Below are 27,063 nucleotides of genomic sequence, written 5' to 3'. Positions count from 1 at the left end.
TGTACCGCAAATTGATTAAAAATAAAGTGTCCCCTATGAAAAAACAAAAAATAAATCAATAATAATAATAATACTAAACATGTAAGAAGACTCTAGTCTTTTCGGCACACATACATACACACGCACGTATTACATACATACATATATGCATTTTATACAATTTCGATTTTTGTCAAAATTTACCCCCACCTCTAATTCACCACCTCACCCTCACATTTATGAAAAGCGTATTTCAAATACTAGAGACTGTGCTTTAGTAATTACATGTTATATTCATAATCTGAAAGTTTCATGAAGATAGTCCATCCACAAGAAAAGTTATTAAACAATTAAGTTCCCATAGTAGCCAACACTGCAGCCAATGCGTGTTTATGCATGCGTACGTATGTCTGTGTGTGCGCGTGTGTGTGTGCATATGCGAATAATTATTGAAATATCAGTTGCTCGAAAGGTTCAGGGGATCTCGTAGTTGAGCAGTCTCGACTAGAGATTTCTTACTTGTTATTATTTATTAGTTGAATAATTTCTTTTGTAGACAATCAATCTTAATGAAACTTTCAGAGCGTAAACATATGGCTAGAATATGTGTAAGGGTGGGGGGTAAATTACAACAAAAACCGAAATTATATAAAATACATAAAAGTCTACATTTAAACTTTGCAAGCTCTAGGTGTAGGAGATATAATTAAATAACTAGCTTTCGATAAGGTTTTTGATCGATAATAAAATATCGGGAGTAGTTATCGATATTTATAGAAAAACTCGATATGCACGGACCTAGGAAAACAAATTTCATATCTTCTGAGATCGACGCGTTCATACATACCAGCAGTTAGCAGCAACTGCGCTTGGGCTGCGGTGTGGGCAATGGTATGAGAATGAATAATCTCTTCCAAAATCTTCGTATTCATCAAAAGTATATAAAATTGATCAATTTATCCATTATTTTTGATATCGGATGAGTTATCGGAAATATGATAAACCCGTATGGCGTATGGTATGGTATGCGAGTTATGGTTTGTGCACTATACTTCATATATCTTGAGATACACAAGTACAATAAAAAACTGTTAATCACTGAAACAAAACTGTCTTTAGATGTTCATATACTTTAAGTGATAGTTCAATAAAAACACACTTAATATCTTTAGATATTATAATTCTTGCTTTATTGATAAAAAGAACTTCTGTTCTGTTTGGAATGAATCTTAAGACTAACTGTAAAGTATTTCTTGGCATATGCAAATGCCTGTTTATATACATATATATATATATGTTGCTTTATTTTATATATACGTTGCTTACATTTGTTGTTGCTAGCTGGGCATTTACAACGGAAGCGGCGAAGGCGCTTACGTTGTTTATGCTTTTGTAATCTGATCTCTTTTTAAATATTTCTGCATGATTATGCTGAGTTGGTCATTATTGTCATTCCCATGCACAAGTGCAATTGGTTGTGCAATTTGCATGAGCGTATTTGGTTGCATTGGTTGCATAACTCCTCCCCCTTTTGATGAGGGATTCTCCTGGATTCCTCTTTTACATTTTGTATAGATATATATTCCTATGAAGAGGAGTACAAGAGCGATTGATGTTATGCCAAAGCTATTGGAAATTATTGTTTGCGCTCTGATTTCTTTTATGGCTTTAGTGTTTTTTATTTCTTCTAATATGATTTCTTTGAATGTTTGTTTTTCTGTAAAGTTAAATGAATTTTCTTCTTCTCCATCGTCAGAAAACGATTGTATGTATATTTCTTGATTATTTTTATAGTAAGTTTGGTCAATGAAGATTGTACAATTTGTAAATTCTACGAGGAAGTTACCTTTTAATATTTCATTATTGGTGGATTCATTACAATTATATTGAATTATCTTATTTTCTGCGTTGCTTATTAGTAATGTGCCTTCATTTATTAATTGCATCTTAAACTCTATGTCTTCTATCATTCTACAATTATTCTTAGTGATACAGTTAGAACTTAATTTTAGTTCATTTATTGTTTTGTGTTCTTCGTATGTGTAAGTTTTGTTATCTATTTTTACCACTCTTTCGGGACTCATGTCGATTCTTTTATTTTTCTGGTTTGTTAGTGGGGTTATCAGAAATATTGTGGTTGTTATGATGTTAGTTGGTATTTTAATTGCAATGATTATGTTATTTTCGTGAGTCATGACACCCATGCGGATTAATTTAATTTTGTAGAAGTCTATGTTGTAGAGTGTGAATTCTTCGTTTGTTAGTATAGAAGGATGAAAGAGGTTGTACTTAGCTGACGCTATTATGTCTAAGATGGTGTCGACTTTATCGTGCAAAAATTTAAGTTTTAGTAATTGGTCGTGATACATAATGTCAGTTTTAATTATATTATTGAATGTTTCTATGCTGTTAAGAGTGTTGGTTATTTTTTCCCTATCGTCTAGTATTACTTCTTTTAAAGTGTTAATGGATTTCTGAAGGTCATTGTTTATTTTTACTTGTTCGTTAATGTTTTTTATTATATTGTGTTCGTTTTCTTGATTGTTTAGGAGATGATTCATAATAATTTCCCTATCGTCATCGTCCATGAGGCCGGTGAGCCACTTCTGAGTTTTCCCTATAACGTTAACGAGACCGCGTTTTTGTCTTGTTAGTGGATTTGGGGTTATTGATCTTATTTTAATTCTTATGGTTTCTATTTCTGCGTCCAATCTATGTCTGTTTTGCTTAACTAAGATTTTTGTGTTGTTCTGTATTATGTTTGTTAATTCTAATATTTCTTGCGTATTTATTATATGTAGAACCATTTTAGAATTGTTTACTAGTTCCACTGTGCTCTCCCCTAGTGATACGAAACCGTTCTCAGCCAGGATTGGGGTTATATTGATCATTGCTGCCGACAGTGTTGGCAACAGGAACATGATGACGATTGTTATTATTACCTGGAAATTTGGTAGGTCTTTTAACATTTGTTGTATGAATATTTTGTAAATTAGCTTTTCTGAATTTGGGTTCTTCCTTATGTCTTAGGTTTTTATAATTCTTAATAAAGCCCTCTGTTCTATTCTCTATATAGGTTTCTCTTTTATCATTTAGCTTTGCTATTTTTCTAGATTTTTCTGCTGACATTTTTTCGAACAATTTCAAGTGATCTACTTTGTGATTCTGTACTTCGAATGGTGTGGATTTCGTGGTGGTGTGGTATGTGTTATTGTAAAAGTATACAGCTCTAGCCATTTGTTCGATTATTGGTCTTTTCTCTTCTATGTTTAGTGTGCGAATTTTTTCTGTTAGTGTGTTATTAAGTCTTTCAACGTCGCTATTGTCAGTGTGACTGCTTGGTTTAGTTGTATGGTGTTAGTGTTAATGTTAGTGTTAGTTCTTGTGTTAATATTAGAGTTAGCGTTATTTTGCTTCTGGTAAGTGTTGTTAATTGTTTTTCTATATCTCTGTGATATAGCCCTAGGATCATCTAGTGCTTTAATGTTTGAATATTTTGTTTGAAGAGCATGCATAGAAATTCCTTGATCGACATGAATTCTGAATGGGGTGTCTATTTTGTTTATTAATATATTTAACAAATCTCTATCTACTTTATCGTTTTCGTATATTGTAGGTTTTAATTCGTCGAACATGTATATTTTATTTATCTCGCATTTTGCCTTTTCGAATTCTAAAAATAGCTCTCTTAAACTACTTACTTTAATGTATCTGCATCTGTCGAACACATCCTCGTAAGTCGTCTTCGGACGCATTTGCTCCATTAGTTTCGTCTTCATCTGTTGCCAAGTTGGTTCCATCCCCAACTGTCTGATGTAGTCTGCTGCTGCTCCCGAGACCTTCTCGTTGGCGACGATGCTGGTGCCGAATTGAATTAGCAGCTCATTTCCTTGGCACAGCGTCATGAGAAATTCAACTGATCTAATGAAGGCCAACACATCATGTTGATCATCCAGCTGTCGTAGTTGGCGAAATTGCTGGATGATGTCTTTGTTCGATAACCACTGGGTTGGTTGTTGTTGTTGTTGTTGTTGTTGTTGTCTGAGTGAGTTTAGCGCTGCTTCTTGCTGGAGTATGACTCCTCTTAGATTTTGAAGCTCCTCTTCCATAATTGTATTTTCGATTCTGCGGTTTTTGTCAAATTTATGGATAGTGCTTTTGTTCGTTGAGTACCTTGGGTACATAAAATTGTCACTTTTTTGAGTTAACTGCTAACTCACGAATTAGTTTGCTGTTGCGGTTTTATTTATTTCTGCACAAATTTGTCGGCAACATCAACTAAACACAATTGTGCTTACACTTGCTTAGAGATTTTATACGCCAACAGTTTTCTTTTATGCATACGTTGCAGTTTTTATAGTTTTATTTTTGTTTATGCGGATTAACTTTTGTTAAATAGAACGCACTTTTTGTTTATGGGGATTAACTTCGGTTAAACAGAACGCACTTGTTCGGTTTCGGCTGCGCCAGTTATGGTTTTTGCACTATACTTCATATATCTTGAGATACACAAGTACAATAAAAAACTGTTAATCACTGAAACAAAACTGTCTTTAGATGTTCATATACTTTAAGTGATAGTTCAATAAAAACACACTTAATATCTTTAGATATTATAATTCTTGCTTTATTGATAAAAAGAACTTCTGTTCTGTTTGGAATGAATCTTAAGACTAACTGTAAAGTATTTCTTGGCATATGCAAATGCCTGTTTATATATATATATATATATATATATATATGTTGCTTTATTTTATATATACGTTGCTTACATTTGTTGTTGCTAGCTGGGCATTTACAACGGAAGCGGCGAAGACGCTTACGTTGTTTATGCTTTTGTAATCTGATCTCTTTTTAAATATTTCTGCATGATTATGCTGACTTGGTCATTATTGTCATTCCCATGCACAAGTGCAATTGGTTGTGCAATTTGCATGAGCGTATTTGGTTGCATTGGTTGCATAACTTGCGTGCGAAATGTCAGCTCTCTAGCCCTTATAACTTCTGAGATCTCGGCATTCATAAGGTTGGACCGATCAAAAATATATGTATATGCTTTATGCGGTCTGCGACGCTTCCTTCTGCCTATTACGTACTTTTTTTTACAAAACCATTATACCCTGATTTCCTATTTTCAATGGGTTCACGGTATAAAAATACTATACACATTTAAAAAATTTGAATTCTTAAAGGCTTAAAATAACATCATACTTGAAAATATGATTTAAGTAAAAAAAATCATAGGGTGTAACGAGTTACGTTATCAAGCGCAGATGGTAGAATAGGAGGATTAGAGCAGTGCACGCGCTGGATCCGGCCAATGGGTCATCGGGAGAAGGGAAGGGGTAAGAAGAGGGGAACTGCGACTCCTAGCGCTGCCAAGATATATTTATTAATAAAAATCGCGTGCAAACGATTATCTTCGGCCACTTGCTTAGAAGAGAGAAAAGAAGAGAGAGAGAGAGAGAGATAGAACAGATTTAGACACACACAAACATACCTGTCCAAGCTGGGTACCGCTGCGCAAGCAAATATGTGCTTGCTCAGCGAAAGTCGGCCTTTGATATTAAGGCGACCGACCGTGCCCACCCTACCTTGATCGCTGGCTACCTGCCTATATTGTCAGCGACCCCATTCCCAGCTAGGAGAGCTAAAAACCTATAGAAACGCGCCGCATGGCCCCAAAATAATTAAACTTAATTAAACTTCATTAGATTTAATATAAACAAAATAATTATACATATGTAACTTGTTGTTTTGGGCAGAAGACATAAGAGAATATAAACAAACGATAAGAAAGCTTTTGGAGAGCTTTTTCTCTCAGGCTTAGATCAGCTGATCAAAATGAAGATAGTGGAATGGTGATAGGAAGATTAGTGATTATGCATTATGCTTTTTTTTTGTTATTTATGCAGCGGTGATATTAACGCTGGCTGATAGGAAAAAATAAATATGGAATTTGTTAAATTTATAATGCAGCTCCACTTACTGTGCTGTCCCGCGATGAAAGCGCTTCCATTTCGGTTGGGCGGCAAGCTGTGCTAACAAAAAATGTATATGTGACGAACAAAAAAAAAATATAATGCATAACAAAAAAAAATAAGATAACAAAAGCGATTAATAAAAAGAAATAGATTACGATAACTAATAAGAATTTTTCATTGGGGAGGGAAGGTGGAGGTTATGGGTACTTAAGGGCTATTGCTTCATGTATATTATTATCTTATATTATTTTTCTATATAATTATTATTTAGTTCACGTTGAATGCAATCGAAAAAAACAGCGCAAAAAGATGAACTCGGTGCCGCTAGTATAAATTAATAAATTAATATTCGCAACAGTTGGCCAGATGGCTGGGCATCTTTTAAATCAAGTGGTGATGCTTGGTGTGCAGCAGTAAGTCCGTGCAGAGGCGTGGCAGGTGCGAAGACATATAATGCAATGCCTATATGTAATTGCGCGCAGCTGCAGCTATTCAAATAGCGCGATGCGAATGTTTAGTTGTGCGCAGATGCAGTAATCCAGACAGCGCAATGCGAGCTATTTAGTGTGCGCGCTGCAGACTTAATTGCAAGCTGGCAAAAAAAATTAAATTTTTGACTGGGTGCCAAACCTGCAAAGAGGTTTGTGCGAAATGATTTTACACATATATGCTGATTTACTGAAATGCCACTATTTTCTTCTTACCGATTTAAATAGTTTGGCACTTGCACAAGGAAAAAATTATACTTTCAATTTAATATTTTTTTCTTCAATTCTCGAATTAATTTTTCACCACTTCACAGAGAAATTTTTATACAACCTTTTTAGTCGGTGGTTGAGATGCGAAAGAAAGAAGAAATATGGCCGATCCCATGAAGCGACAAGTCATCGCTTGGGAACAGTGTTTTTATGGCCTGGCTGAGAATGACAATTTCTCCTGTTATTACTGGAGATTCGGGATTGCCACATCCGTGATCTCGTTCAACTATGCTAAGCCACTATGCTCAGCGCACTGCCTACTTTTAGGCTGTTTTTTTATTCCCTCTATTCCAGCGCCACTACAAGGGGTTATCTATTATTTGAAACAAACATAACTATTAAAATTCTATAATATTTACAAAAAACAAAAAAACAAAAATAACGTAACTGTAAAACTGGATGCTTACGCTCTAAAAAAGTGAAAACTACAGGATATTTTTCGTTATGCCAGGAGAAACAATTATTTTTGGTCATTTATAGAGGAGGTTATCAAAAACTCAACTAATAAACTTTTGTGGTTTGATAGATACATACATATATCTGCCATAGCTTTTTGGCTTTGGGTGGTCAACCTGAGTATATGAACAAAATCAGCTTTATAGCTCTTCAGCTGATATGATTTTTGGTATATCGGAAAATGCGTTTTCCATTTTGCCACACCCCGGATCGGGGTGAAAGTATACACTTTCATGAATAATAAAAATATTCCTGTTTCTGTTCGATTCTTTTCAAAATTCCTGAGCCGAAAAAATTTCTCGATGTCCCCAGCCCACAATAGCATCCTTATCTCAATCCTTATCAGCAAGGATTATGGATCTCAATCGGGGTTTGCAACCACGTTTGAGTAATTGAAATTAATTGAATTATTGAAGACGCTAGAGTGGGTGTGAATCGTACTCAGACATTTCGACTGCCTGCTCACTTGCGTGCCAAAAGGAGGCGTGGCTAGTGAGCAAGCGCTGGGCGTGGCGGGCAGGATTTTTGCACATTAAATCGATTTTTTAGCAGCTGCAGGACGCTGCACAGCCCCAGTCGTAGCTTATGGCTGCTGGGTCACGTGTGGTCGTGTGGCTGTTGTTTGTTGACTTTAGTGTCTTATCGGCCAGACGCGCGTGCCACTGCAGCCCCTTCCCTCGACACCTACACACACTGCAGTCGAATGATAACAAAATTAGCCACCAAACGGCTGCTAATTTGATTTTGATGCTGTTGACTGTTGCCTTTTGCCTATTGACGGCTGACTCCTTGGGGCGTCTCTCATTTGATCGCCTCAAATCCGCTTAGCGGGTGTCAGTCGAGGGTTGCTGGCCGGCGGCTGCTGGTTGTAGCATTTATATTGTTGCCTGTTGGGTGTTGGTAGCTGTTGTGCCTCGCCCTCTGTGAGCTGGATTAGGCACGGGTTCTCATGGCCAAGTGGCTAACTGAGTGGCCTAATCCCAAACTGATGACCACCTTGAGCACATTCGAATTTACATATATCACTGCTATCGCTCATGAATATATAATGAGATTATCAAATGAATAACGAAGCTCTGCAATGCTCGACTTTCAATTACAGTGTACTTTGACGCCGTTACGATATAGTATGCCGGTAGATATACCTACCTTACATTTTGTAGTAGTTCTAGTATAACGATAGCAGTTTTAGTAGCATAGTTATAGTAGTAGTAACATTATTGTGAAGAAGGGGAAGTATTTGGTGTAGAAGTAGAAGGCACAGAAAAAGCAGTAGTCGTAGAAGAAGCAGTAGTAGTGGAAATAATAGTGGAGGGAAGAAGAAGAAGTATTAATAATAAACGCGTATTATAAGTACTAGAAATAAAAAGAGTAGTCAAAGTATTCATTCGATATGGTAGTAGGTGTAATAGTAGCAGTATTGCTAGTAGTCTTGGAATTAAAGCTAGTAAAAGTAGTGCTATTGGAATTAAAGTACATAGTAGTAGATACTAGTAAAAGTAAAATGGTACTCGTAGATACGAGAAGAATTAACGTTTAAAGTTTTTTATATAGAGAGCGTTTTTGATACATGTAGTAGAGCAAAGTTAATCAAAACAATAAGAGTAGTAAGCCGTAAAAATTGAGTAATAATAGTAATCGTGTTAGCTATTAAAAGAGCAGAATAGTGAACTGCATAATACTCATTCACAGTATTTTTTCTGACTTGAGTGTTTAGCTCTAATGCTGTAGAAAATGCAGTTCTCTCGACTTGCCACGCCCCCAGATACATGATTATTGGCCAGTTCTTAGAATGAGCAAAAAGTATCTCAACAATACTTGAGATGCTTATCAGAAACTCATTTATCCAAACGCGAAGCTTCCTGCTCTAAAACTGTAGGAGATATAAACCTTTGTGATTTGACACGCCCCCTGTGGGCGTATATTTATCCGCCATAGGTTTCTGGTCTTGGGAAGTCAACCCAAGCATACATACCAAATTTAATATCTCTAGTATCAATATTGCCCGATATATAGCAGAATTTGAAAAATCACTAGAAGCTCAGATCCGATTTTCCATGTCCCTAATTAGCGTAGACATATAAGTTTTCTCATCTATCTTTGTAGAATCACAATATAAGCTCATGTGTTAAATTTCAGTTTTACAGTTTTACCCATTTTGCCACGCCCCAATGGACGTATATAGCTTTTTGATCTTGGATGGTTATCGCGAGTATACATTCCAAAGTTCAGCTTTCTTGCTCTTCAACTAATATGATCTTAGGAAGCGGATCGGAAAACTTTTACGAGCGATAATTCGAGGGTATCCACGAGAGTATGTTCCAAATTTCAGGTCTCTTCAGGCGAATCAATATACTCATTTTAGTTTCGTGAATGAGTGTAAAGAAATATATATTCTCCAGTTCTTGCATCATTTTTATGGAGTCTTACGGAAATTAACCGGCGTTGCTCGGCTCTAGTTGCAAATGAATTGTCTAAGTATTCTCCGAATAAGTTCTACACCGACTTTCGATTGCAGCAAGAGTATGTTTTTATGTGATCCATCATACGATCGAAAAGGGTCAGGCAACAGTACAACAGGCTTTTAGCTGGATGTGATTATTTTTTAAAATATTGAATGGCTAATAATGTATCTCAAATCTTGAATCAATTTATTTCATCGGATAATCAACAGAGAATTTAATTTATTAATTTACAGAACCATTCTTGCTCAGGCTGTTACAGATTTCACTGCTGCTTCACCTTTCTCGATCGTCGTGCGACCGCCAGGTGGCTTTGAATGTGATTGCGAAATATTTCAAAGACCAAGCCGGCGTAGAAGAACATAAACGACATCGAGAGTGATACGATGAAGGCATGCAAATACAGCCCACCGATACTTTCACAGCTCATTGCCAGCTTGCGAATTTCGTAAACCATTATGGCGTAGGACACGGAGAACACAAACATGTAGATATGGAACTTGCGATACAATCCTATGAGCCCTGTCCACGAATCGAGCAGGAGTCCGACAAAAGATGAGCACATATTGACAAAGAGTGTGGCGAGTATCTTCTTACAGTCAGCGACAGTCAAGCCCATTTTATATAAAATTTTCTTTTCAGATTTTAACTTTAACAGAGAGAGACCAGATGTGAGACTTAGATTTTTGTACCTGACCAGCTCAGGCGAGAAGTTCGAGCCTACTTTGCCTTTAAAAACTTTTCAGCTCAGTCTCGGGTTTCCACTTGTCTGAAACTTGGCTCATGATATTCTACATAAATTGTAGCAGAGAGGTTCATAAGGACTTGGCTCTAGATACGACTAACTTTAAATAGTTCTCATTTTCATTCCACCCAAGATGGAAATAAAGTTCTTTATTGAGTGGACTCCCACACATATGGGAAATGGACGAGGGAAACCTTTCACTGAATCGAATTTATATACGAGTCGACCTTGCTGGTAAACATTAGTCAGTAAGGTCTATCTATCGAGTTAGCCCAGACCATGTATGGAAAAACTTTTACATGTTACTATGGACGGAACTGGCTTCATGAGTTGTATGAGTCCTTCTGTTAGATCATTGAATAAGGGAACCAGATTAAGATAAAACTAGTGTGCGACAAGTTCGGTATTCCGCAGACAACGTTGGGTATTCCAATAGGGTATTTTTAAGAAAAACACTTGAACGTTTTATAATAAAAACAGCACTGAATTTATGTTTTGATATCCAAACTGTGTTATACCGTCGACAAAAAATGCAAAATTCAGAGGTCTTTTTGGTTTGATTTAACAGATTTATTTGTGTATATCATATGTATCGCCACTCTATCAGTTGAAAGCGTCCGTCTATCACGATTTGGAATTTGCAATTAAAACTCACTTCCCTGTCGACAGCCCACATGCCACAGCTACTCGGACTGAGTGTAGATTTATCTGACTATTGTGACTGGTTTGTTGGGCTCGTTAGCTGAGATGAGGCTGGAGGATAGGGGTTGGCTCGCTGGCTCCGCCCAGTTCTGTTTCAGCGCCTGCGTCGAAACAGCGTATCTCTCCATCTTTATTTCATATCTCTCTCTCTCTCTCTCTCTCTCTCTCTCTCTCTCTCACTCGCATAGGGGGTTGCAAGGCCAGAGAACTGATGGAGGCCTACAGATTGGGCCACTTGGGCGGATATTAGTTTAATCCAGGGCGTGAAAATATTCGCGGATGCAATTGAAAAAGTTCGTAGCGTTGAAATTTACACGCTCGACCCTTCAAACTTTTCCATTTGCCATCTTAATCCTTGACCTAGGTAAAAAAGATAACGATCAAATTGACAAGTAGCAAAGTCGAGTAACTAATTAGCTAATTAATTGACAACCCGATTATTGAATACCCTTGCAAATGAGACTTGTAGGGATCTGTTTCACTAAAGACTTCATAGTATAATGTATATTTTCAGAATAAGATGTCCGATATCTATTGCAGCAATAGATATCCATTATATATTTGAGATATTTCTTTAAATAAGGTTAAGGATGGGACGTAGTAATAGATCCATGTTGCCTGGATTTAAATGCCAAAAATTGTCTGGTAAGCTAAGTGAACAAACAGTAGAACAGAGTTATATGTAAATAACAATTTTGAAAATTTTCATAATCCTTGTGGCACATTTCCCAAAATTCCCTGGCCTTAAATTGCAGAGTTAATTAGTGTCGACATCAATTATAGTTATATCCATACTCGAGCAACGAATCTACATTGCTATGATGAGCGTAACAAATCTCCATTCGTATCCGGTGGATGGCTATCAGCGCGTCAGCTACCGCCGAGCAGCCTCGATGAAGCGGATCACAGACGACGGCGACAACGTCGCCGGCGATGGCATTGTAATCTGTAAGAATCTAGTGCTGGGATGCAAGCCCGAGAAGGCCGATGACTTTCGGCCCTTCGTATTCGAGCCCACGTGGTGCGTGTATATCAGGGCGGAGGATAATGTGGATATGGGCCGCTATGTGAAACGTGTCACCTTTCGCATGTCACCCCGGCTGCCGCTGCGTCTGCATGTGGCGGATGCCTCGCCTTTCGAGATCACCGAGGTGCTGAGCACCGACTTTCCGGTGGAGCTGCAAGTGGAGTACCTGGACCCCACCATGTCGCCCACCACATATTTGTACAAGCCGAACGATGTGTTCGACGGCAAATACAATGTGGATCTGCGCATGAACTTCCAGGGTCACGAGCGCCGGGACAAAATGTTTTTTATGAATCCATCGCAAGCCACCCAGCTGGCCCTAACGACTCCAGGGCCGCTGTCGACTTCTCGCGTCAAGTCAAAGCTGCAGTCGGCCCAGTCACGGGACGCCGAGAAGTCAGCCAAGAAGCAAAAGCTAGTCAAGTTGGCCACATCCAGGACTGAGGGAGTCTCAGACTACGGGAGCCCCTTTGTGTCGCCCTCGGCTCCCAGGCCCATATTTAATGTACGCCCTCCTCCGCTCACGGAAATGGGCCCAGGCAAGTCTTAGGCTCACATCTGTTCGCCACCCACTCGCTGCGCTTTGGCCCCAGCCCGTGTGTGTATGCCTTGGCCAAGGGTTGCAGCCACTCGCAAGCGCCGCCCCTCAATGTCTGCTCTCGATGGGGTGGGTTCTGTCTTCTTCTGCATCTGCTACGGCTGTTGCTGCTCATCATTTCGGTGTGACACGTTGTGGAGTTCGGTCATGGCCTGGCTACCGAGCAGCTCGAACGGCGCAGACAATGCGGACGAGCGCAGCACAACCAGCCACTCCAGCTCCTCGTCCTCAGCGAACGGCAGGCGAGAGGAGAGCAACGGCAATGCTAATGGGACGTCACGGCAGCCGCCGGCGCTGTTACGTCATGCCACGCCCTATGTGCAGCCCAAGACGGAGTCGATCTCGGACGGAGACGGTGACCTATCGGACTTCTCGCTGAACGACACCGAGGAGGACGACGACGATCTGCGCGACTACATTGTGCTCAACGGCAGCCAAGCGGACGGTAAGTAGCTCGACAGCGAACGCCCTATTAGCCCCAGTTCGAGTCCCAGTCCCAGTCCCAGTCCCAGTCCCCAGTCCCCAGTCAATAACTCAATAACTCAATATTCTGTTAACTCGACAGCAAATCGGTCCCTGTCCAACTCTCCACGCAGCGGCAACAATGTCTTCGTCAACGGGCATCTGGCTCCGCCTTCGAATGGCGTCAACAGCAACAGCAACTCCAGCGGCACAGCCGGCGCTGGGCTGGGACTTGGCAATGGTCAGGTGTCCGGCGGTGTCGGTGCGGGCGGCGTGCGAAAGGTGTTCACCAATACGCGCGAGCGCTGGCGCCAACAGAACGTGTCAGGCGCCTTCGCGGAGCTGCGAAAGCTGGTGCCCACCCATCCGCCAGACAAGAAGCTATCGAAGAATGAGATCCTGCGCTCGGCCATCAAGTACATCAAGTTGTTGACGGGCATTCTCGAGTGGCAGCAGCTGCAAGCGCCGCACATGGACGAGCCCAACAACAATGACAATGGCATGGCCAATGGCCATGCGCCCGATGCACTGCGTCACATCAAATGTGAACGCTTCGACAAGGAGGCGCCGCAACGGGCCACCACGAACGATCTCCTCATGATTGCCCCTGGAGCCCATATCAAAACGGAGCACAGCCAGCTGACCAGCTACGATGAGACGGCCAGGACTGGCAGCGCAATCGTCACTACATCTGCAACGCTGACCGCGCCGGCAGCTGCTGCTGTGGCGCCGTCTCCGCCCGTTATTCTACCAGCAAGTGCAGGCTCGTGTGCCTCTGGGGCGGCCACTCTCAAGCCCGCCACTGCCAATCGAGCGAGCAGCAAGCGACGCCTCAAGCCAGTAGCAGAGGCTCCAAATTCCGAGCTAGGACACCACTCCAGCTCCAACCCGAACCCCAGTTCGCACCACACCCACATCCACAGCCAGTCCAAACGCCGCAAGCCCTAACATGTGACATGTGAAATGGCATGGGGACCATCACGAAATGGAATTGGGATGCATTATAAAGTTATATCTTGTGTAAAGTAGTTAAATATAAATTTAGATCCCAAATTAACGGCTAACGTACCTCGAAAATCTTTTGCTTCTTCCCAGTGTGTGCGATATCCAATCTACAAATGAGCCCTCGCATATCTCTTACGATATTCATATTATTATAATATCTAACGGTATTCAATCTCTTATGATATTCAAATTTGAGTTTTGCCCTACCACTGTCCCTTGCAGTATTAATCTCTGCTCTTATAGGTCTTACGGTTTTTGACCACAGCTATGTCTCTGCAGGGTGCCTAACGATATTAAAGTTTCTTACCATATTTAAATAAAAACTTTGTCTTCACAGAGTGTCTTCAAATAGGCACATTTGCATATGTATTCATTGCTGTCCGTCCGAATGAATGCAATCGAAAATGCATCCAAGCCCATTGTCCATGACAAATTAGATCTGACTATATAGTGATTTGATGCAAGTCCTTGTATATCTAAAATAATATGGAATACTACTTGAAATATGGATTATATACTCGGGTATATATATACATATGTATGTAGACCAAAAAGATATGGCGAATATCTCAACGCCCATTAGGGCAAACCGAAAACTTTATATGTATATCCAAATGTATTAGAGCTACAGGCTTCAAAATTTGGCAGTTAACTTACTGGAGGTAAGCCGAGGCGTGTACTAAGAGTTTCTCTTACTGCTAGAATAATGAATAAGATATGGCGGATGCATCTGCGTCCCTGCGGACATGGCGAGTCGGGTAAAGCTGAATATTCTACAGCTTAGAACAAAAACTAAGACCTAACGAATAAATTGCCGATGATTCTCTATTAATTTGCATGGATCGAGCGGTTATGCAGCGCCTGGCCTCAACGTTATTTCTTGTCTTCTTAGAATGCCGAAATTAGGGAGTCGTCACATATCTTCTTCTAAAATATATAAGAAGCAAACAATAATTTGCATATTGAAGTTTATGGAATTTCAGCTTTATGATTGTATATTATTATTTGGACTTCCCCACTCGTACAATTTCCTAGGCAACCATTTTCAAAGGCTTCCCAGTTCAGCTGAGCTTAGTGGTAACTAAAGAACATTAATATAGGTCTTTGGACTTTGTGCAGGCCACTCCAAATACGACTTCTTGTTCGGGATACCCACTTCATCCACACCATCTGGTAGGTGGGTCGCAAAATCGTTTAGATAGTCTTCTTTCTTCATAATTCCATCGATCTTAAGCAGCAGGCCGATGTTCCGCCATGTGAAGCAGCCCCATACCATCAGGCCACCTCCACCATATATGTATATGTATATGTCCACTTGTCCACACCGACAAATTAAGATGATTCAACGTCAGTTCCGTTCCGATACCACAAAAATAAAACACATTTTATCCTCATTTAGTTTTGTAATGTTTATTGTTTTTTATTTTTTAAATAATGTTCTTTTTGTGTTTCATGTTGTTGTCTTTGTCTTTTTGGGTTTTGTTTGGTTTTTTTTTTTTTTTTTTTTTTTTTTTTTTTTTTTTTTTTTTTTGTTATTTATTTTTTTGCATTTAGTTTTAGATTGTTGTGTTTAAATTTAAATGTTCATGTTAAGCGAAACGCTGAAATTGTTGTTCATATAGAATTTCGTAGCTTATCGTAATTTATCATTTTTATTTTTATTTTTTCATTTTTGTTTATTTTAATTTTGGGGAAGGGATTTACTTAATTTTGTTTGCACTTTGAAAATTTTTTTTATAATTATAAATTAAATTAAGTTGCTTGTTCCATATTTTTAGACAGTGTGTGTGTGTGAATGTGTGTGTAACTGTTTTTTTTTTTTTTTTGTTATTATTATTATAATTTTTTTTTTTTTTTTGTTGCGAATATTATTGACTAAAAGAAGTTTTATAGATTTTCGCTTAGTTCAACATCCTGTTGAAATGTATATCTTCCCTTTCATAAAGCACACAGAATGCAGTTATGTATGTGTTCAAAAAACAAACAAAAAATGTGGAATTTAGGAATACATATATCTAATACATACAATTATAAGTAGTTTAGTACGTTCTAGTACATATGCTCAAGCGAAGAGAAAACATTTGCGTTTGCTACTGGAGCCAGAGTCTGGGGTAAAGAAACAGTATGGGAATATTTCGTACTCTATATTTATATATATATGTATATATAAATATATTATTTTATATTTATTTATATATATATATACATACATATTTATGTATATACTCGTAGGCATTCTCTGGGGACTGTACGTGCTAGTTGTATAGTAATTGCTTTGATCGTTTTAATAATGGTTCAAGGCGCGCGTTCCTTGAGCTGTACGAAAGTTACGTGAGTTTTTGGAATTTTGCGAATGTACACACTTATCGCTTCTTACCATTTCTTCTTTTCTTTTTTTTATTGTTCTTGTGTTTTGGGTGATTAATTAATTAAAATTAATTTATATATATATTCAATTGCAGCTAAACGTTGATTAATTTTACAATTTATGCATTGTTTTCCTTTTCCTTTTTTGTTGTTTATTTGAGATTCGGTTTTTTTTTATATTTTATTTTTTAATTAATTTTAATTTATATTAATGGGTGGCGTCGCTCGCTAAAAGCGTTTTTATGATATTCCTTTTTGTTTTTGTTTTTAAATAATTATTTTCACTATAATAAAAAACATACATACATACATACATATATATATATATATATATATATATATATATATATATATATATATATATATATATATATATATATATATATATATATATATATATATATATATATATATACATATGTTTTTTTTTTTAAATATATATATATATGTGTGTGTTTGTTTAACTCGACTATTATGCTATGCTTGTTTGTTTGTTTTGTGTATTTTTATTTTTTTTATTTTTTTCTTTTCCTTTTTATTAATCGTATTAAAATGCTTAAGTTGGACTGAAGAACGGTACTAAATAGTTATATAAAGGGCTCTTGGGGTAATAGGATATTGGAGCTCGGCCAGGGGATTGTTTTACAGTTATTATATTTATTCTATCTCCCGAATGTATTATTTTTAAAGTATCTCTTAAACATTTTGCACACATTCCTGAAAAGTATTCAGATTGTTGCTGTTGCCCAGAACAACAGTAATAACAATGAAATTAATATTTTCGTTTTCCTTTCTTTAATCTGTTTTTTGTTCTGCTGTTCTGTTAATCTATAAATATCGTTTACATGTTTTTTTTTTTTTTTTTTTTTAGTGGGACAAAAAATTTTGATTTATTTCACTAAGTTTTCTCATTTGTTTTTGCTTATAATTTATTACGTTTGCAAATTATTTTTTTGTTTTTCATTTTGTATTTTATTATTTACTATAATGCATAAATTTGTTGTAACACTATTTTGTTTCGTGTGTATGTTTTAATTTATGATATATATTAACATATTATTTTTGTATTCCTTTCATTTTTAATAATACATATTTATTATATATACGTTTAGTTAGGCATTTGCTTTGTGTTTTCTTTAATTTTTGTGGAGTTTTTGGAATTTTTTTATATTTTTTTGTTAGTTAAAGATTATGCTAAATTTTTGGTTTTAATATTTCTGTTTCGCCCAATGTACAAGCCATCATATACGCATACAACATACATACAGACATACATGCATGCAATCACGCACACACAACCACCCACGCATATGCACGTGTGATCCAGGAGATGAAAGCAAAGAAACGCTTGTGGTTTAAGGAAGCTTGCGATAGATCACAGTGGAATGCATGAAAACATACATACATACATACAAGCATATATATATATATATATATATATATATATATATATATATATATATATATATGCATGTATGTTTATATGTATGTTTATAAGCTGTACGCATGCAAGTGTGTCAGTGCTTCTGCTAGCCATACATGTATTATGTATGTATGCACATATTCATGAATATTTAATTAAATCCTTTGCGTGTTGAATGAATAATTTTTGCAGAATTAGCTCTTACATGGATGTATGTACCAATGCACGTGTGTGTGTGTGCATGTGTGCATGATTGTATGCGTGTGAAGTTGAAAATTAAATAATTTTGAATTTACTTAAACCCCCAATTTTCATAAGAGGCTACCGAACAAAAATGTTAATAACAGTTTACTGTAAACAACATTTACATTAATAGAGAGCCGCTGACGCCGCCGTCACCGTCGCTGCTACCTGTGCTGCTGCTGCTAGGGCGCTAACCCGATGTGCCGGCTGACGCGGTCACCGCCTGTTCAGGCTCTGCTGCTGCGTCGTTGCCGCCATTACCGCTGCCGCTGCCGTTGCTGCTGCCACCACCACCACCCTCGTCGCCTGCAGCGCTAGCCTCGGCGTCGCCGTTGCCGCTGCTGTTCAAGGCGCTATTCGACTGTGAATCTGTGAAATTCGTTGGCAAAAAAAAAAAAAATACAAAAGTAGACAAAATGTATTGCTGTAAATTGCTGTTGTTGTTCTTGTTGCCGACGCTGTTATTAACAGCTGCCAATTACAGGATAAACACTATGGAACGGGAAATACTTATATGAAAATACGTTAGGTAACACAGAGAGGAGAAAGATAAAATGAAAGAGCATTAAGAACGAGCAAATATGGATGTTCACAAGCATGCAAAATTGGGCGCCTGCACGGCATGGAACCAGATGCCAACCAACCGACCGACCGACCAGGTGGTCAACCACCCAACCACACACACCCACTAGCAACAACAAGAACGAATAAAATGTACAAATCAAATGAAGAAAAATAAGGTGAATTCATTTATATGTTTTTTTTTTCTGTTTTTTTTTTTTTAATTTTTATTATTTTTTTATATTTGTTTTTGCGTTTGTTTTTGTCTGTTTCAGCATTTTTGTAATTTTGCTCAGTGTTCTCCCATATTCTTTTTATCATCATCATCATTATTATCATTATCATTATTATTATTTCATTCAATTTATATTTATTAACAACTTTCCTTTTTCTTGTTCTTTTTGTCTATGCATTTAACCATGGATATTGTTGGCTTTACATTTGTTATACATGTATACATAACGGTTTATGTGTGTCTCTATATGTATGTAAAGTTGCTGTTATTTAATTCAAATTAATATTAAATTTTTATTTTTTAATGTTGCAGCTCTTCTACTTCTTATGTGTGTGTGTATGTGCCCAAAGTACTAGGAAATTTAACTTGTTTGTGTGTTCGGCTTTCAATGATGTATGTATGCATACTGTATTTATTAATTATAATTAGTTTAAAGTAGCTTTTGGTAAACTATTTTAATAAATATACGTTTTTTTACATTTCGCACTTGAATTTATTAATTGTTCAGGATACAAAAAAAAAAAAATTGTAGCTATATGAAATTAGTTAAGCTGGTTATCGATATTTTTATCGTTATCGGTATTGGTATCATTATTTTCTGCTTCTCTTCAATCTTGCAACTAATTGTCATCTTATATTTCAACTCAAATATCGGATATATCTATATAGGCATAGATAGTACACATATATATGTAATGTATTATTATTATGTAATTTTATCTACATATTGCAACTAAACCAGCGATACGAGTACAGTCATATATAGTGTTTTTTTATGTATGTATGCAACAATATATGTGAGTGTGTGTGTGTATCTCAATATTATTTTCTAAAGCATATACAAACACCTCTACACCTGAGTTGGCCAAAAGTCTACATTCAAGCGCCTAATTCTGGTGAGTCTATAAACCAATCAGGAAATTTCCCTAAATCAGAATCTGCATTTCAATCTAAATTTAGTCACGAATATACTCATATTAGGAAATTCTAACTCCGAATTCGCACTAGATCTACACTCCATATGTTTATTTCATATTTTAGACTCAATTTGGAATTTTTTTTCAGTATGCATATTGCTTCTAGACTCGCATTGCATCGCCTTGCACTTGGAAGAGACCATTGTCCGCCTCATAAATAACGTATTGTGCCAACTGTTCTCATCGATAATATTTTTAATATATTTTGGATTTAATAAAAATTAAGTTTTTACATAAAAATGTTTATTTATGCTGTATTTCTGTAATATATGTTTATTATTTTTTTTTTTTTTTTTTTTTTTTTTTTTAGTAATTTTCTAAATTTAATATACATACATTTATTGTATATATATATACATTTTTTGTGTTTTTTTTTTTTTTATTTCACTCAATGCTCGCTGCTTGCTTGTTTTATGTATTACAAAATAAAAATTATTTAATTAAAATAATTTATTTATTTTATATATATACATATATATTTATATATTGTATATATAATGCGTTTCACAAAAAAAGGTCATAATTAATTAAATAGTTAGATATTTAGATATATGTATGTATATATTGCAAGGCATTCAATTGCTTGCTTCTTACTTTTGTATATATAGTTGAAATATATATATATATTTACCGATTTATATGCAGCCAAAGCTTATTTTAAATATATTTTCATTTCGATTTCAATCGTTTTAATAGTCATTTTTCAATAGGATCAACAAAATTACTCATCAATATATTGTTCAAATAAATAGTTTTCGGTTGGGTTTTTTATTATTGTTTTTACTACATATTACCATACTACAAAAAAAAAAAAATAATAATAATAATAATTAAACAAAAGAAATGTATGAAATTTTATTGAAATTAAATATGCGATGACTTTCGTTAAGTTTACATATACATATATTATGCACTTTATATGTGTATATATATGTACGTGCGTGTGTATGTATGTAGGTGTGTATCGGTGTATATGTATATGTTCCAGAGACTTGTGGTTTCATTTACCGCTGAAAGGCGTCAGTTTTGTCAGTTGTTCAGTTTTAGCCAGCTGATTTATTAAATTGTTCTTTATTAATTAATTAAAAAAAAAGGTAATTATAATAATAATAATAATAATAAAAACAAGCCATTACATTGGCATTTAGCAATGTCATTGCTATTACAGTTATTACTTTAGTTTTTTTCTTTTATTTTAAGATTAAAATAAATTTACTTTTATCTATGTAAAATGTTGCGTTACATTTGTTGTTTGTTTTTTTTTTTTTGTTTTTTTGTTTTTAGTTTTATTTTATTTCTCTCTTTCTTTTTTTGTTTTGTTTAATTGAAGCTGGTTGTTTCTTTATCTCCTTCATCCTCTTCCGTGTTTTATGCATGAGTTTTATGTAAGTGTATTATTTACTATTTTTTTATATGCATTTTCCTCCTCTTCTATTACTTCTGGTTGTGTATTATTATTTTAATTTAAATGATTTTTTTTGTTTTTGTTTGCAAATTGCTTTAAATTAATTATGTAATTAATTTAATATAGTGTGTGTGTATGTGTGTGTGTTTATTTGTGTGTATATATGTATCAATGTATTTAATTATATTTAATTTTTGCCAGTTGTGTTTGATTTTTTGTTTTGTGTTGTTTTTAATTTTTTAATTTTTAATTTCTCTTATTTTTGTGTTCCCACTCTCTCCAACATGTATGTGTGTGGGTGTATGTGTATATCTATGTGTGTGTGCATAGGTTTCTGTGTACTGTGTTGATTGATTATATAAATATATGCATATATATCATACATATGATATATATAATATAGATATATATTGTACATATATTTGCGTATGTTGCTATTGCCCCTATGAATCTGCAAATAAAATTAAAAAAGAAACAAAAAAAAACAAAAAATATTTTAATAAAATTCAATGAATTTAAATGATACAAACTTATAACAAAATAAATATATATGAAGCTAGCAACATATGAATACAAAAATATATATGTTTGCAGGTCAATTAAACAGCTAGCACAGGATATACCAAAGATCGAAGGGAACTAGGATAGAAAATACAAGAGCGAAAATTGAGGACGATAATATTCGGCGTGCCGAGACATATCTGGGTGTTTACCCTATTCGAATAATAATAAATTTCAAGTTGAATACAAAATATTTTGAATGAAACACTGCTATGGAAGGTAGAGAGAAAGCAAGATAGAAACATGCAAAGTTGACATACATAGAAGCAGACAATGGACTTGGGAGAGGGTGAGATAGATGTCTAAAATGGATTGGTTCGCTCAACCTATGTACTCTGCTATATTGATATATGTGTAATATCAAACTGACTCTATACTAATAGACCTCAATCATAACTAGCAATGAAGCTATCTTCACGCTCATGATAAAAGCAAAATAGAAATGACAGCTCAAGCTGGGAATCGATGAAAATAAAAGACCAGCCTAAAGAAAACTCGCTCAGCGGATAAATAGAGATATAACTACTTTAATTCAGAACATCTTCGTTAGATTTAAATTTTGCATTTGGATTTTGGATTTCACTGGATAGCGAATTGAATGTCTCTGTTGGCCAAAGTCGAGCCGAAATGAATTCGAATTTCAACGTAGTTTGGGTAATGCAGCAGTGGTTTGAGTCAATACTGTGTTGCAATACGGTCTCGCATCGAATCGAAGCTACGATGCAGTCGGCTGCCATACATGTCTGGAATGGGGGTTTCGACATGGTATTGTCTGGTTTGAATTTGATCTTGAGAGGCTTCAGCTGAATGTGAACGGTTCTTGCGTTGGCTCCTCGTCAAGTTTGCTAAATGGAACGATTTAATGAATTTGGGCAAACGATTCTCAGCTAAAAGCAAGCAAACCGAGATTAACACAGAGAGATGAAGATAGAGATATAGGGAGGGGAGAGGGAGAGAGAAACATAAGTAGTGATAGGCTGACAGCTCGTTAGATAGATAGAAATATAGATAGAAAGATAAATAGATAGAGATATAGAAAGACTGATTGATCGATAGATAGATGGATAGATTGATAGAGGCTGATCTATTACTTGCAACTTGCGACTCGCGACCTGTGACGCGACGCGCGGTGCAGCTGGGCACGCGCCTACTCACCTGTTATGTTAGCGCCACCTGCATTGCTTGTGGCAATTGCGCCGGCTGAAGCGGCAGCTGTTGCAGCGCCACCGCCACCGCCGCCGCCGGAGCCAGCTGCAGCCGCATTCGATTGCTGCGCATTAGGAGCGCCTGCAGCAGCTGTGACAGTTGTGGGATTGCCACTGTTGTTGCTGCTGCTGTTGTTTCCCTGGACACCGCCAACGTTAGCGGCGCCACCGGCGCCTGTGCCTGCTGCTGCTGATGCGGGCGCCTGCTGCTGCTGCTGTGACTGCGCGGCGCCATCACCGGACGTGCCACTGCCCGCTGAGGAGACGCTGGTCGAGCCACTGGCCGCAGCGCCGGCCGGTCCTCCAGCCGAGGCGCGATTAGCACTGGCTGCGTGTGCTGCGTTCTGCAGATGCTTTGGCAACAACTGTGGCACTAAGCTAGGCTGTATCGAGAGTTCTGCAACAAAACAGAATGGTCACATATCTGCATATATATTCGCATATCCCAGCGCACTCACCATGCTCTGTGAAGTTGAAAAGTGGCGGCATGTCGCGGCCATTGGGCAAGGTGTGATTGCCCTCCATGCGCAGTTCGTCAAAGAACGGATGTGCACAGGCCTTCAGCGGCGTAATGCGGGCGCTGGGCGTGTACTCGAGCAGCTGCGACACCAAGTTGATAGCTTCTGTCGGAGTGCGTATACGGAAAACCTGTGGAATGGCCAGAATCAAATTAGAATTCAATCATCGGCAGCGGCAGCATCACTCAGCTGTCTTCACTTGGGTAGGGGCAGAGTCAGAACAGGACACGGCATTGAAGGGCGACAAAGCGAAAAATAAATATAAATACAAATATACGGATACACATAGATATACTATATACATATCTATCTCCGAGGCGGCAGAAACGTGGGACAGAAGGCGAGGCACGTTTAATGGAAAAACAACAATCAAGGCAAGCCAAGCCAAGTCAAACTGAATCAAATCAAACCAAATCAAATCAAATCAAATCAAATCAATTTAAATTCAATCAATCAACATGTAAGCCATTTACAAACACTTTTACAAATGCGAGCGCCGCGAATGAACTGAAGCTAAAGCCATATACTATATCGATATCTCGATTTGACGTGATTCATGAGATTTGGATTTGCTGTATTTTGTAAACTCTTTCAGACTCAACTCAACTTCATTTTAAGCTTTCAAATGCGAGTGTAACAGTTACGGAACTGTTCTAAATGCTATACACATATAATTGTTATACAACCTAACTGTTACACAATCATTAGCACACTGTCTTACATCATCATACAAATCGAGTTTGAATTACACCTAGAACTTATAAGCATTCAATTGTTGTACAAGCAAACTGTTATACAATTGTTTGGAAACTCTATTACTGGCCCCATAACCATTATAAATGCTCCTTATACTATTGTACAGACAAACGATACTTCAAACGGTTCTAGAGCTGCCCAAAATACTAAAATAGAACTGTTATACTAGCTAACAAATATTATATAAACTGTTATACTGCTAAGAAAATGTTTTACGATAGATTATGCAAACGTTTCTTGAAAATGCGCATCAACTAATAAGTAAATGCTTCATATGCTATACAAGCTAAAGCTGTTATACGATAGTTAAGATACTATTGAATATTAACATTAGCCTAATCCCGTAGTAATAGCACTTGTCTAGAGCCAATTTCACTGGTATACATAGGGGATTTGCATCATCGGATTTAAGTACTTTCAAGCGTCAGACGACTGTTATAGAGAAGTCATGGAATTTATCTTGTGCGTATGCGCGCGTGTGTGTATGCTTTATATGTGGGCATGGCAGTGCGAATTAAAAAGCTATTGTTTCATCGTAATATTCTTAAGCTGATTGTTTTTGTTTTTGTTTTTTTTCTTTTGGTTTTAAATTTCGTTCGCTTTTGTTTCGGCTTACTCTCAATTGTTGTTTCTGGTTTAGGGCGTTTGGAAATTGGGTGCGTTCGAGTAGTGACTGCAACGAATTGTTATGTACACTTCAATAACGATTTAAAACACACACCAGAAAGAGACTGATAGATAGAGCGAGAGAGTGAGTGAGTGAGAGATAGGTTAGCGTTAGTTTGAGAGAGAGAGAGAGAAAGAGAGATATAGAGAGAGAAAGAGATAGAGAGAGCGAGAGCGAAAGAGGGACACAGATAGAGCGAGAGAGATGACATTCTGCCATGACATTCTTTCAGTTAATCACTCAGCAGAGATTATTAAATTGTTGTGGAGCGATTTCAGATCTTTCAATAGTGTAGAGACTGTTTAGAGTGAGCATTGGTCGATTGAGAGGATTGGGATATACTATACAATTTTTATATATGTATATATACATCTCGGCCGACTTACTTTCTGCCATGGATGACTTTTAATCTGCGGAAACTTGAATTCCGTGTAGTTTGGATTCATTTCGCGTATTTGTTCTCGTGTCGGTGTGCCCAACACCTTGATCACCTCAACCAACTGATCGACACCAGAATCACCAGGAAATATGGGCTGTCCCAGCAATAGTTCGGCCAGCACGCAGCCAGCGCTCCATACGTCTAGAAGCAATCGGAAATTATGTTAGAGATGATTCGAGTATGAATATAAAACAGATATTTTACCGATTTTAGTTGTATAGTTGATGGCGCCAAATATAAGCTCTGGTGCCCGATAATACCGGGAGCAAATGTACGAAACATTCGGCTCACCGTGCAGCAGCTGCTTGGCACTGCCGAAATCGCACAACTTGAGTACGGCCGTTTCAGGGTCGAGCAGCAGATTCTGCGGCTTGATATCACGATGGCAAATGCCTAGCGAATGGATGTATGCCAAGCTTCTGAACAATTGATACATATAGAGCTGCGATAGTCGACAAACGAGAAGGCAGATCGATTAGTTAATAGTTCTCTTAAATGTATATTTCTCAAAAACTCACCCGAATAAAATTGATTGGTATCGTTTGCTTGGTTTTGGCATATTGACGTGCCACTTTGTATACAGTTTCTGGTATATATTCGAGGACTAAATTCAAAAATACTTCATCGCGCTGCAAGAGGAATGCCAATATATAAGTATTAATCAAAGGTTTATTGAGGCGTTTTGTTAGTTTTTTATTGTAATGATCAGGCGAGCTCCAAGCTGCAAGCGGCGGAAAAGTTTGTTGACGGTTGCAAAATTTGACATCAGCATGCGAAATGTGATGTTCGAGGATCAACGATGGCGATAACGATGACGATTCTTAGAATCGAGTACTTGCATTTAGCAGCACTACGAATATACACAAGACATACGTAAATGTATATACACATGTATATATATAGCATCTAGCATCTTAAGGAAAAGTGTTTTCTCGATTTCGGGGTAATGTTTGGGTTCAAAGTGCGGAGTCCGGGGTCTGGGGTCAGAGGTCAGGGTCGACATGCACACACACACTAATCTCTCAAGCTTCTTCTAGCATGCAAACTTTTGCTGCATCTGCACATATTCTTAGACAAAGAGAGATAAATATATAGAGCGCGGGAGCAAGAGAGATGGGAACGGATAACAAAATATGGAATATGGAATAGAGAGTCAGAGAGATAGACAGAGATAGATAGATAGAGAAAGAGAGAGAGAGAGAGAGACAAAGAGCGATAAGCGCATAAGCGCATAAGAGAGTGAACGTTATGAGCGAATCTTTTGAAGAGTTGTCCTCTCTTCATATTCTTGTTCTTGTTCGTTTTCTTCTTGTGATTGCATTTCTTACGTAATACCTGCGGCTTGAGCACAGCGGCTAAAATGCCCAAATCGATGGGAAATTCGGCCAACTAATATCAATCGTCACGATTCGTTCGACATTTATATGTAATATAATAGAAAGAAAATCAATTGAAATATATCATAATAAAGAACATATATATTTATATATAGGAATCGAAAGCCGCAACAACTCTAGCGCAAATCACA

General features: G+C 37.1%; 3 protein-coding genes and 1 long non-coding RNA gene across 14 annotated transcripts in view; 3 read left to right on the top strand and 1 right to left on the bottom strand.

Moving 5' to 3' along the window:
• The first annotated feature begins 9,368 nt into the window (after positions 1-9,368).
• LOC149268132 (uncharacterized) lies at positions 9,369-10,885 on the top strand. The gene is made up of 2 exons (XR_016270933.1): positions 9,369-10,220; positions 10,282-10,885. It is a non-coding gene; the product is annotated as an uncharacterized LOC149268132 (long non-coding RNA).
• sgg (glycogen synthase kinase 3 beta homolog shaggy) overlaps positions 9,803-27,063 on the bottom strand; it is a 43,647-nt gene continuing 26,386 nt past the window's right edge. For 5 of the 11 annotated variants that reach the window (XM_089473636.1, XM_089473638.1, XM_089473635.1 and 2 more), the window contains exons 5-11: positions 26,871-26,924; positions 26,054-26,164; positions 25,740-25,977; positions 25,483-25,676; positions 23,614-23,803; positions 23,106-23,552; positions 22,458-22,837 (exon numbers count right to left, since the gene is read on the bottom strand). In XM_089473636.1, the coding sequence (XP_089329762.1) occupies positions 22,626-22,837; positions 23,106-23,552; positions 23,614-23,803; positions 25,483-25,676; positions 25,740-25,977; positions 26,054-26,164; positions 26,871-26,924 (1,446 nt within the window). In that variant the 3' untranslated portion in view covers positions 22,458-22,625. Of the gene's footprint in view, positions 18,581-20,256; positions 21,841-22,457; positions 22,838-23,105; positions 23,553-23,613; positions 23,804-25,482; positions 25,677-25,739; positions 25,978-26,053; positions 26,165-26,870; positions 26,925-27,063 lie in introns of those variants that run through there. The other 6 variants (XR_016270932.1, XM_089473639.1, XM_089473641.1 and 3 more) reach the window with 6 other exon arrangements.
• LOC108617951 (YEATS domain-containing protein 4) lies at positions 11,905-12,663 on the top strand. Its single transcript, XM_018013844.2, has one exon. The coding sequence runs from the start codon at positions 11,905-11,907 to the stop codon at positions 12,661-12,663; it is 759 nt and encodes a 252-aa protein (XP_017869333.1).
• HLH3B (Helix loop helix protein 3B) lies at positions 12,718-14,241 on the top strand. The gene is made up of 2 exons (XM_018013842.2): positions 12,718-13,156; positions 13,277-14,241. Exons 1-2 carry the CDS (start codon positions 12,718-12,720, stop codon positions 14,119-14,121), a joined length of 1,284 nt encoding a protein of 427 aa, XP_017869331.1. The 3' UTR covers positions 14,122-14,241.

This window comes from Drosophila arizonae, chromosome X, assembly GCF_054131065.1.
Source record: "Drosophila arizonae isolate 15081-1271.41 chromosome X, UAZ_ARI_1.0, whole genome shotgun sequence".
Classification (NCBI taxonomy): domain Eukaryota; kingdom Metazoa; phylum Arthropoda; class Insecta; order Diptera; family Drosophilidae; genus Drosophila; species Drosophila arizonae.
Note: the sequence above shows the minus strand (reverse complement) of the source record. Positions and strands in the feature narration are given on the sequence as shown.

Excerpts from the sequence above, each read along its gene's own strand:
- LOC108617951 (XM_018013844.2), top strand. The coding sequence starts at position 11,905 with ATGATGAGCGTAACAAATCTCCATTCGTATCCGGTGGATGGCTATCAG.
- HLH3B (XM_018013842.2), top strand. The coding sequence starts at position 12,718 with ATGCCTTGGCCAAGGGTTGCAGCCACTCGCAAGCGCCGCCCCTCAATG. Across the intron at positions 13,157-13,276 it reads CAACGGCAGCCAAGCGGACG|CAAATCGGTCCCTGTCCAAC; the intron begins GTAAGTAGCTCG and ends TTAACTCGACAG.